At 36.3% G+C, this 11,504-nt stretch overlaps 1 protein-coding gene across 1 annotated transcript; it reads right to left on the minus strand.

Moving 5' to 3' along the window:
* Positions 1–384: 384 nt before the first annotated feature.
* Positions 385–1,326, minus strand: LOC110289355 (olfactory receptor 8K3-like). Its single transcript, XM_021155520.1, has one exon. It carries the CDS (start codon positions 1,324–1,326, stop codon positions 385–387), a length of 942 nt encoding a protein of 313 aa, XP_021011179.1.
* Positions 1,327–11,504: the final 10,178 nt, after the last annotated feature.

An 11,504-nucleotide genomic window follows, 5' to 3' on the forward strand; every position in this document is an offset into this window, starting at 1 on the left:
GTTACACTAGATAAATCCCTTATTAGCTTGCTAAAATTCTGCCTTCTAATTAAGAGGAGCCAAGGAGATGGCCCAACAGGTTAAAGGCCTTGTTATTGAGTCTTATCCTCAGGGACCACCACATGGTAGAAAGAGAGAAATGACTCTTGTAAGTTGTACTCTGGTCTTCGTCCACTCTAAGACATGCACACATATACAAATAAATTTTAAAGTGACAAAAGCATTTTTAGTGATGTATTCAGAGAAATATGAAATGGGTTGGTACAAAGCAGGGCTATCTTTAGATATACAATAGAGTCATTATTTCCAGGATAAACATTCTGACAAAATCATAGGAAAGGTTCATTCAATTCTGGTTAGTAGAAATCCTCTTGCATGTAATATTTATGAGAGTATGCTGTATATCTTTTTCAATGACCTTTGAAGTGCATATTTTACATCTTTGTTCCTCAAACTGTATATCATGGGGTTTAACATGGGTATAATCAGAGTATAAAAGATGGAAGCCACTTTATCCGTGTCAAAAGAGTGACTGGACTGAGGCTGCACATACATAAATATTAAAGTACCATAGAAGACAGTGACCACTGTCAGGTGGGAACCACAGGTGGAGAAAGCCTTGCGTCTGCCCTCAGCTGAGTTCATTCTGAGAATGGCTATAAGGATGAACAGGTAAGAAACAAGGACCACCAGAAGGGAGGATATCAAATTAAAAGCTGCTAAGACCAGAATAATCATTTCAATTTCATTTGTGTTTGAACAGATCAAAGATAATAAGGGAAGACTGTCACAGTAGAAATGACTGATAACATTATAGCCACAGAAAGACAATGTAAAAATCTTTATGGTAACTAGAAGAGAAACAAATGTGCAGTACAAGTAGGGGATTGCCACCAGTACCTGACACACCCTTTGCGACATGATGACAGTGTAGAGGAGAGGCTTACAGATGGCCACATAGCGGTCATAGGACATTGCAGACAGAATAAAAAGCTCACTAATTATAAACACAAGAAAAAAAGCTAGCTGTGTAGCACAAAGATTATAGGAGATTATGTTCAAATCTACAACAAAATTTACCAACATCTTAGGTCCCACAGCTGTAGAATAACCAAGGTCTGTGATAGCCAGGTGTCTAATGAAAAAGTACATGGGTGTTTGCAATTTGGAGTCCACTGTGGTTAGAATGATCATGCCCAAGTTGCCAAGCATTGAGCTCAAGTAGATGACTAGGAACAATCCAAACAATGGGGCTTGTAGTTCAGGGCGCTCAGTAATGCCCATCAGGATGAATTGAGTCACTGCTGTGAGGTTGTTCTTTTCCATTAGTTTTTATTAGAAAATCTGTTCCAGACAGAGACACAAAAATAGAATAAGTACATTACAGTAACATCAAAGAGCAAATACCCAACATGTGATCGAATTTATGCACATGTGAAATAGAAAACAACAAAGTTATATGCAGTGACTCACATAAAATGTCGTCACAAACCTTTTATAAAAAATATGTATGTGTATACCTTTCCTAATATATTCCTTATATAACAATATCAATGATGTCTCACCTATTATAATGTTTGCATAGGCCTTGAAAGATTAGTTTACATGAATAAAATCATATTAGCTCAATAAATTGATCTATTTTATTTCTAGATATTTTCATTTATAAAGGTCAAATGCCATCAAATATCTTAACATTGAATTTTAGATCTTTCTTGAAAGCCATCTCTTGATAAGGAGAAATGCCACCTTAAAACAAACAAACAAAAAAGTACATAATAACACATCTAAGTGAAGTTAATAGACTTTAATTTTCATCATCTTAAAATCTTCCAGGGGAACCTGAGTTTTCCCAGCACTGAAGAATCCCTAACCTTGATGATGTTGTTAAATCTCCTCATGTGTAAAGTAAGATAATTATTTTATCCTTTTTTTCCAATTTAGTATTGCAAACATCTGACAACAGCAACTTAATATAAATTACAGCACATTGAAGTTCCTTGTGTATGCAGGTGTATGTGTTTGTGTGCTTGTCTGAGAACATGTGAACATGGATACATTGCATGAGTGTGGATTGATGTATGCTAGGGAAGGACAGGTCAGTGTCAGTCAGTCTTTCTTAGTCAATTCCATTTTATTTTTTGAGACAGTGTCACTCATTAGTTCTGGCCTCACTTATTACATAGATTGGGTGACCTTGAGTCCTGTGGATCAACCTAGCCCCTTGATCTCTTCTGTGCTGGGATTCCATGAACCCTCAGGGTTAATCTCTGGATCCTCATATTTCCACAGCAAACACTAACAGCTGAACCATATTCTCATCCCTTTAAGATTCATGATTAAAAGAATATACCCTAACTCTGAAATTCTACAGATCAAATTTCCATTCTTTTGTAAACCCTTTCTATTTCCATACCATCATCCCTATCAAGCCCACTCTTGGCCTCATTTAACTCTTTTCTTTGACCATTTTTACATATAAAATATCTATGCAAGAATATTTGCAAGGCCAATAAAGTTCTTGAATTAACTTCTGTTGAGTCAGTAACCTACATAAGATTATTTTATTTCCCTTTTACTAAAAAAAAAAAAAAAAAAAGTCTACAGCTACAAAAACTGGGTAGAATAATATAACAAATGCTTGTGTATCTTGAACACAGTCTGTAAAACATAATATTGCAAAGTAACTTGGAAATCTCCAAGGTCTCAAGAACATCCCAGTTCTCTTTTACTAAGTGTAACTAGCACCAGTCATGGCTTGATACTCTGATACAGATCCCAAGTTTCCTATGTGACAGAGCACATATTCTTAATACCTGTATTAGTGTTTCACAGGATTTTCCTAACCTTTAGGTAAATCTTATCAATCTCTATATTTTTATTTCTTGCTCGAATTTAAGTTTCAAGCAACCATACTCAGTGATACCTACAGCACTGCTTGCTTTATGTTCCATACCCGTAACATTCCATTATATGAATACCATGGTTGCACAGGAGGGCTCAATTCTTCACATGGCTCCTGGGTAGTTCTTACTATATGTCTTCTCTCTTCTATAACATTTTCCTGAACACTCACAGTCTTTCAATGCAGAAACGACAAGCCCCACCAGACCAGTGCTTCTAATTCTTCCTAATACTGAGACCATTTAATATAGTCATCATGTTGTGGTGACCCCCATCCATAAACTTCTTTTCTTGCATGCTATAAATATAATTTTTAATTGTTCTGAATGTAAATATCTGATATGTAGACCCCTGTGAAAGAATTGTGTGACCCTGCTAAAGGGTTTGTGATGCACAAGTTGAGAATCTTTGCACTAAACCAAAGTAGGAGGTGGGCAGAGTAATGGTAACATGTTCTGCAGATATGAGAGATTGACTCATCATGCACATTTAAGTCTATTTAAGTCTTTTCCTGACATTAGGCTTTATAATTCTACTCATTTACTGCCTGACAATAGATATTTTTTAAAAACAAGAAGAGATAGAGAGGGGCATTGAAAGTTATTTGAGAAGATATACAAGAGAAATCTTCTTTATTACTTTCTGAGAAAAAAATCTACTGGAAATCCATGAAAGTTCAGGTGTATACTGAAGTCAAGTGTCTGGTTGAGAAAAAAGTTCCTGTGAACAAGCTCTCTAGGATCATTCTAAGATATATACAGATGCCAAATTACCTCAAGATAAACTCAGGCCTGCTAAGCTTCCTCAGGAGAAATACTTATGCACATAATCGGAGAGCAGAGAGAGATGTGGGGAAATGAGATCACAGGAATCAAATACTGCCATGCCACAGTTGGTGAAAGCTAATCAACAAAGATCCAAATAAATAGCTTCAGCAAGTACTTCCAACTATTGTTGGTTCTGGGAGTCTTGGGTGCAGTTCTATTTTTACCAGGCCAGAAGGAAAGTCAGCTCTTCTTTACATATGGCCAGCTTTAAGAAAATTGCAGCTTTTGGTACAACCACTCTGCATATCAGTCTGGTGGTTCCTCAGAATACTGGACATAGTACTACCGGAGGATCCAGCAATACCTCTCCTGGGCATATACCCAGAAGATGTCCCAACCGGTAAGAAGGACACATGCTCCACTATGTTCATAGCAGCCTTATTTATAATAGCCAGAAGCTGGAAATAACCCAGATGTCCCTCAACAGAGGAATGGATACAGAAAATGTGGTACATTTACACAATGGAGTACTACTCTGCTATTAAAAACAATGGATTTATGAAATTCTTAGGCAAATGGATGTATCTGGAGGATATCATCCTAAGAGAGGTAACCCAATTACAAAAGAACTCACTAGATGTGCATTCACTGATAAGTGGATATTAGACCAGAAACCTAACATACCCAAGATACAACTTCCAAAACAAAAGAAAATCAAGAAGGAAGACCAACGCGTGAATACTTCACTCCTCCCTAGAATACAGAATAAAATATCCATTGAAGGAGTTGCAGAGACGAAGTTTGGAGCTAAGAGGAAAGGACAGACCATCCAGAGACTGCCCCACCCAGGGGTCCGTCCCATAATCAGCCACCAAACACAGACACTATTGCATATGCCAGCAAGATTTTGCTGTAGGGCTCACAGTCATCTATAGGATGGAACACAGGGTCCCCAATATAGGAGCTAGAGAAAGTATACAAGAGCTGAAGGGGTCTGCAACCCTATAGGTGGAGCAATAATATGAACTAATCAGTACCCCCAGAGCTCTTGTCTCTAGCTGCATATGTAGCAGAAGATGGCCTAGTCAGCCATCATTGGGAAGAGAGGCCCCTTGATCTAGCAAACGTTATATGCCCCAGTACAGGGGAACATCAGGGCCAAGAAGTGGGAGTGGGTGGGTAGGAGAGCAGGGCATAGAGAGGGTATAGGGGACTTTTGGGATAGCTTTTCAAATGTAAATGAAGAAAATATCTAATACAAAAATGGGGGGGGGTGGAGAAAATTGCAGCTTTAAGCCAAGACCTATTTGTTGTTCTAGATGCAATATGTCTCAGCATCCTGAAAGATGAAAGAGGTTAGAGATTCGAAGGTCTAGGCAGACTCAAGAGAGTTCTAAAAAATTCAGTACAGCTCTAGGCTCTTGCTCAAACCACACGTGCTCTAAGTAGCACAGTCTCTAGTAGATGCCTGAATTTAGTCACCTAGAAGTCCCAACAAAAAGAAAACACAGGATACATGAGGAATGCCATATTTAGTATATTTAGTCTATCCACACTAAAAATATCTCTAATAAGTGAGGTATACATGATTAAAGATCTTTTACCACATCTTCCATTTAAAATAAAGAACAAGTATAATCTATGCTGCTTCCTGACTGTGTGAACCAGGCTCGATTCCTGATAATTCTGAAGGCATTGTGATGGGTTATCTCCAGGAATCCTGTTATAGCATTGGTTACAAAACTAAATGTAATTTCTATATGTAGTAATTTAGACTATGTATGTCTTTATCCCAGCATTTCAGAGAAGTACCTATGACTGTCACTCCCCAATGTGTAGAGTACTAAGTTAAAGCATAAAAACATACTATTCAAGAAATGATCTAAGTCTCCTACACATGGCTTTGAGTTTGGAGCCAGGAATAGAGACTGGAAATCTACAACTGAAGGATGTGTGCACAAAGTATACATAGGATGCTGTAGTATTATATCACACACATACACACACACACACAGAGAGAGAGAGAGAGAGAGAGAGAGAGAGAGAGAGAGAGAGAGAGAGAGAGAGAGAGAACTGAAAGATGGTTCAGAAAGAGATAACAGATCAAAGTATCTGAGAAGGAGAGATTGAGAGACTAACCCCTTTTGTTACTGGCGTAGGCACTGCTATAGGGTAAGTGACCAGAATGAGAAATCAAAGAAAGAAGTGGAAAATAAAGAGTAGAGAAGGACAAGAAGAAGCTGGTAGAGAAAGAAGAAAAGTAGAGGAGAACGTGCTGAGCTTTAGGGTTTTCAGAGGCACTAGGTGGCCACAGGGTGAATCATCCACCATGAACACCATAACTATTCCTCCCCGTGCACATAGAAGTATGCCAATGTCTCCTGGCTTTGCAGTTGCTTTTGTGCTTGAATAGCTGATGTACAGGTTAGCAAACTCAAGGTGGTCGAGAGTCAATGCAACTTACTTTTTTGTGGAGGTTGCAGAAAATTTGGTATTGACTATGGAATGCCTATTGCTTTAGGCATGGGGTAGATCCTTGATAGAGAGCTTGTGAGCGTAATTACACAGCAATGCTGGACCAGGCATTCTATTTCCTAACAGTCCTTAAAATTCCTTACACTGATAGGCAAAGAGCTGAACATTTTACTACTCATAAAAAAAAAATCAAATATCCAGTTTTCATCCTCAGTTCTCTTCCAGTCTCTTATGGGACCCGCCTCCCCTCTGCCCAATATGACATCTACTAGATCATGCATATCTACTCTTATAGCCATTTCACCAGCCCATTCTTTTCTTTCAGTCACCAACTCCTATAGGCATTACCTTCTCTCCCACAAAAGCAATCCCTAGTCTCATCCTCATTACTTTAGCCCACTAACTGTTGTGACCTCTCCTTCTTCTCTGCCTCCATTTCTAGGGAACTAAGTCAATTTTGGTGGCATACCTTTCTTTCCTCTCTCAAGTGGACTATCTCAAAACACCCACCTTCAAGCCCATCTCCATCTGTAGGTATCAAGTCCCAGTACCAATAAACACATTCTAACAGGACTCCCTCCCCCCAGAGACCCTACCTGGCAGGATGACAGAAGAATTCCATACCAAACAAACGATAACCACCACACTCTCCTCAGAACCAGAGAGAGAAATGGAAATCAAAGGATTCAACACCCAACCAAAATCACCATCTAAATCTGAGAGCAATAGTGGAATAAGAATATATATTATGAAAAACTGTAATAAGAAAATGTATTATGAGAAAAACCTGTAGGAGAAAATGATAAAATTTTTCTTTATATGAATGTATTTAAAATGACAAATGATGCTATATGCTTATAGAGTTTATGCTATACCTTAACTAGATTTACACACCTTTCTTGGCCAAAGGATTAACAGAAACTCTTTATTTAATTATAAAATGGCAACATTTCTCTGCAGGGTTGAAGAGAAGCAGGGTCGATGATTAAGTGATTTATATACCTGCTAGCCTTAAGCAGCGTTCTCTACCATGAGCTACATGATGTTTCTTTAAAGGTGACAAGAACCTACCAAAAGAAATCTTCTTTTAAAAATGTGTGTATGAATGCCTTTGCAGAGGATGCTACATTCTTTTCAGAGTTACAACAAAGTATACATGGGAGACAGGTAAAAGCTGACCAATACGTGTGTCTTATGTCCACAGATAATGCCAAACCAAGCTAACATACTATGACAAAAGTAGAGCAGTGTCTTCAAAACTAAAATTGTACATTTCCTCAAACATTTGGATAAAATTAATGCAAGCTACTTTAATATAAAATTACTTAAAATATTAATTTTTCTTCTGGAGGCACTGTCACTACACATGAACTATCATTTTCTATAGATATCAGATGCATTTTTCTCTCCACACCTTTGGGATGAAAATGAGAGAAATTAGGAGAAATACAGGTTATTACAATGAAGGTCCTGAAATTCCCTTTGGATAATGGGTGCTAGATTTCGAGAGAAAAAGGGTCCTGAAAGTTATTTCTATTCTTTCTCTTTATTAAAAGTAGATTTTTTTTCTCATAATATATCCTGATTACCATTTTCCCCTCTTCTAATTCTCCCACTATCTCCTCCTTCATCTGGATCAACTTACATTCTGTCTCTCATTAGAAAAGAAGCAGGTTTCTAATTGATAATAATGTAATATAATAAAATTAAAAATGTTAACAAAAAGAATTTGAAAAAGCCAACCCAACAGAAGAAAAAAGCACAAGAGAAATACCAAGACAGAGATTCATTCATTCATATAATCAGGAATCCTATGATACTAAACATTTAAAATTATTTTGAAATGATTACTAAAGAATATAATTCACTAGTTTAATATTTGTAAAACTATGAAAATAAACGACTGAAATTTTACAGCTTCAAATTCTACCATATATACATGTATATGTATATATATGTACATATATATATATATGTATATATATATATATAGAGAGAGAGATATTCAATGGTTTTATATAGACATATATACAGTATATATATATATATATATATATATACATATATATATATATACAGACACATATACCTACTCACACATGTAAATACTTATGACATTTATGCATCATCTCTTCCTTTCATTTTTGTCTTTCATGAGAAATCACATAATTTACTATCATAAACACCCATCCATATAAGTGCACATATACAAAATTAAGTTTTTCATGTTCCTCACTGTCCTGATTTCTGTAAGTTCAAATATAACCTGAAAGAGTAGGCAAAAAAAAAAAAAAAAAGACGAAATGTTGCTCAGACATCTTGTGGAAATAGAAATCCAAGAAAGTCAGAAATGTTCACTTACGTATGATGAAAAAGCCAGAACAAAATCTTCATTGTTTTAGATTCTGGATGTATCCTGTCTATTATGTTACTAGTAATGAGACCTCTTTATTTCTCCATGTGTTCTTTAACAGGGCACTGGTAAGGACAATTTAAAGAATTTTTTTTTTCACCATTTGAGACTCCCTCCTCAGGAGATGCCACACAATTTGCAGATTATCCCTAAAGCATTTGAAATCTTAATGAAATGGCAGAAAGTTAGCCACTAATTGTCAGAAACAAAGTATATTTTCCTCTGACCTTGTGCACTTAGTAATTGTGTATACCAGCATTCCAACATTTGAATTTTGTCCAAAACAAATGATATTTTTATCATAAGATGTCTGTGTGTTAGTATTCATGGTAGAGGATATTTAAAAATCAGAGATGTGGGACATACATTATCTGGAGACATATGAATTAGATATAAATACAAATAAGGAAATATTATATAATTCATCATAAAAGAGAGCAGTGTGCAATTACAAGGATGAATCCTTAGAATATGATGCTGAGTGAAACACATCAGTGCAAAACAAAACCCTAAACTTGCATATTCTGAAATTGGAGTTTATAACATGACAATGAAACCGTAAAAAATAAATTGTATAATGAAACAAATCTTGCATCTTTTAATAGTAAAAAACAACATGCACTGAGTTAATAATATTTTAGTAGGATATGACATAATTTTGTATTTATATAAATGTTATGTATATCAGGAATTTACAATTTGAAATAACACAAGTTTTTCCAAATTTATTAAGCTGAAGAAATTCTACTAATATTAAAAATACTGGTAAATTTTGAAATCTCTCTCTATCTCTCCCAGTCTGTGTGTGTGTGTGTGTGTGTGTGTTTATGTATATACATGGGAAAGTACATGTATGCATATGTCATTGAACACATGCAGAACTCTTCAAATTACAACTTGATTGTAACAGTCTTTTTATATATGTGAACAGATTTTTGGGTTTACTAAATGAGGTTTTAACAGCTGTTTGAAGTATGGGGACTAAGAAGAAAAGTGAAACTATTAGGAAATGAACTATACCTAAGAACATGCATACGGATGCCTCAAAAGATTCATTTATTCTTGAATCTGTATTCATGTTTAAGTAAGAGTGCTTGCATGACTTTATATCTGTCATTGGTAATCCATCTGAAGTATTTGTATCTGTGAACTGATGTTCTACAATTTACTCACTTCTCATCTATTGATTCAAAGTGAAAATATAAATAGGTATTCTTTCTCAAATCATTGTCATTCATCATAGTTTTAACTCATTTTCATGTCACAGCTTTTTATATTATATAAAGACACATTTCATAGTTCTTTATAATTTTTAATTTATTGACCTCTTTTATTTTTCATTTTTTTTCATTATTTTTGAGAGTTTAGATATGCATATAGTGAAATATGATCATACCCAATGCCATTTTCCTTCTCCAACTACTATCATGCTATCCTCAAAACACCCTCTTTGAACATTATAATGTTCTCACTTTTTTGTTAATCCACTAAATCCAGTTTCTTTTGTCCATATGTGTATGGGTGTGGTGGTATCTAACTAGACCATAGGAAACCTAACACTGGTCACACCACAGAAATAATGATTCTTTTACCTCTATACACTACTAAGAAATCGTGGTCTAAACATCGTCTGCTCCACATTGCCAGGACTTTGGCTGGCTTGATTTTGGGCAGATAATTATAGCTATTGTGAGTTCATTATTATTTCAGTAGACAGTATCAAACAGCATTCTCTTTCATCTTCTTGCTATTATGTTCACTCTGCCTCTTTTCTCCAGTGTTCCTGAGGCTAGGTGGTGGGGACTTAGTATAGATGTGGTGTCATTGTTGAGTGCTCAGTCTCACATTCCCAGCACTTTGAGAAGGTAAACATGTCTCTACTGGAAGCTGGTTCCCACAAAAAGTCTCTGACGAAGGTTGAGAGCAGCCAATGTGTATGGGTAAAACCACAAATTTTTATAAGGCAAATTGATAACCCTACCATTTAGTGAGACTATGATACCAGGTTCTACCCATAGGATTATGATTTCCTCAACCACAAGTCTTTGGATGTGGTTGATTACAGGAACAAGTATAAAACATTTTCCTGTGGACTAGGTCTCCCATCCACCCAGAAAATAACTATTTGTCCTATGACAGATATTTTTTATTTTTATTTTATTTCTTATTCTATCAGTGGATATACTTTTCCTGGCAGGGACTACAAGCAGTGACTATATCTGTGTTACATTTCCATCCCATCATTCTACCTAATAACTTCTGTATAAAACCATCCAGAGACTACCCTACCTAGGGATCCATCCCATCTTCAGACACCAAACTATTTCTGATGCAAAAAAGCACTTTGCTCCTAGGAGCTTGGTATAGCTGTCCCCTGAGAGGTCAGGTCAGAGCCTGACCAATACAGATACAGATGCAGGCAACCAAAGATCAGACTAAATGCTGAGGACTGAAGGAGCTGAAGGGGTTAGCAATCCCACAGGAAGAACAACAATATTAACCAACAAGACCCCCCCAAAACCCCCAGGAACTAAACCACCAACCAAAGATTACACATGGAAAGACCCATGACTCCAGCTGCATTTGTAGCCTTATCTGGCATCAGTGGGAGGTGATGCCCTTGGTCTTGTGGAGGCTCAATGACCCAGCATAGAGGAATGCTAGGGCAGTGAGGCAGGAATGGGAGGGTGGGTTGGGGAGCATCCTCATAGAAGCATAGGGGACAGGAGAGAGGATTGGGGGGTTAACAGGGAAGGGGGAATAACATTGAAATGTTAATAAATAAAATAACCAATAAAAAAAGAAGTTAAAGGTTCTTATAGAAGACCCTCAATTGGAGTCAAAGACTAATAAAAGCAAAGATGGATGGCAAACAAACAAATAAACAAACAAAAACAAAACCAAAAAAAGGAAGAAAAAGAAAAAAACTAAATAAACAAACAAAC

The sequence above is a fragment of the Mus caroli genome, chromosome 2, assembly GCF_900094665.2.
Source record: "Mus caroli chromosome 2, CAROLI_EIJ_v1.1, whole genome shotgun sequence".
Classification (NCBI taxonomy): domain Eukaryota; kingdom Metazoa; phylum Chordata; class Mammalia; order Rodentia; family Muridae; genus Mus; species Mus caroli.

Coding starts and splice junctions, on each gene's coding strand:
- LOC110289355 (XM_021155520.1), bottom strand. CDS start 1,326: ATGGAAAAGAACAACCTCACAGCAGTGACTCAATTCATCCTGATGGGC.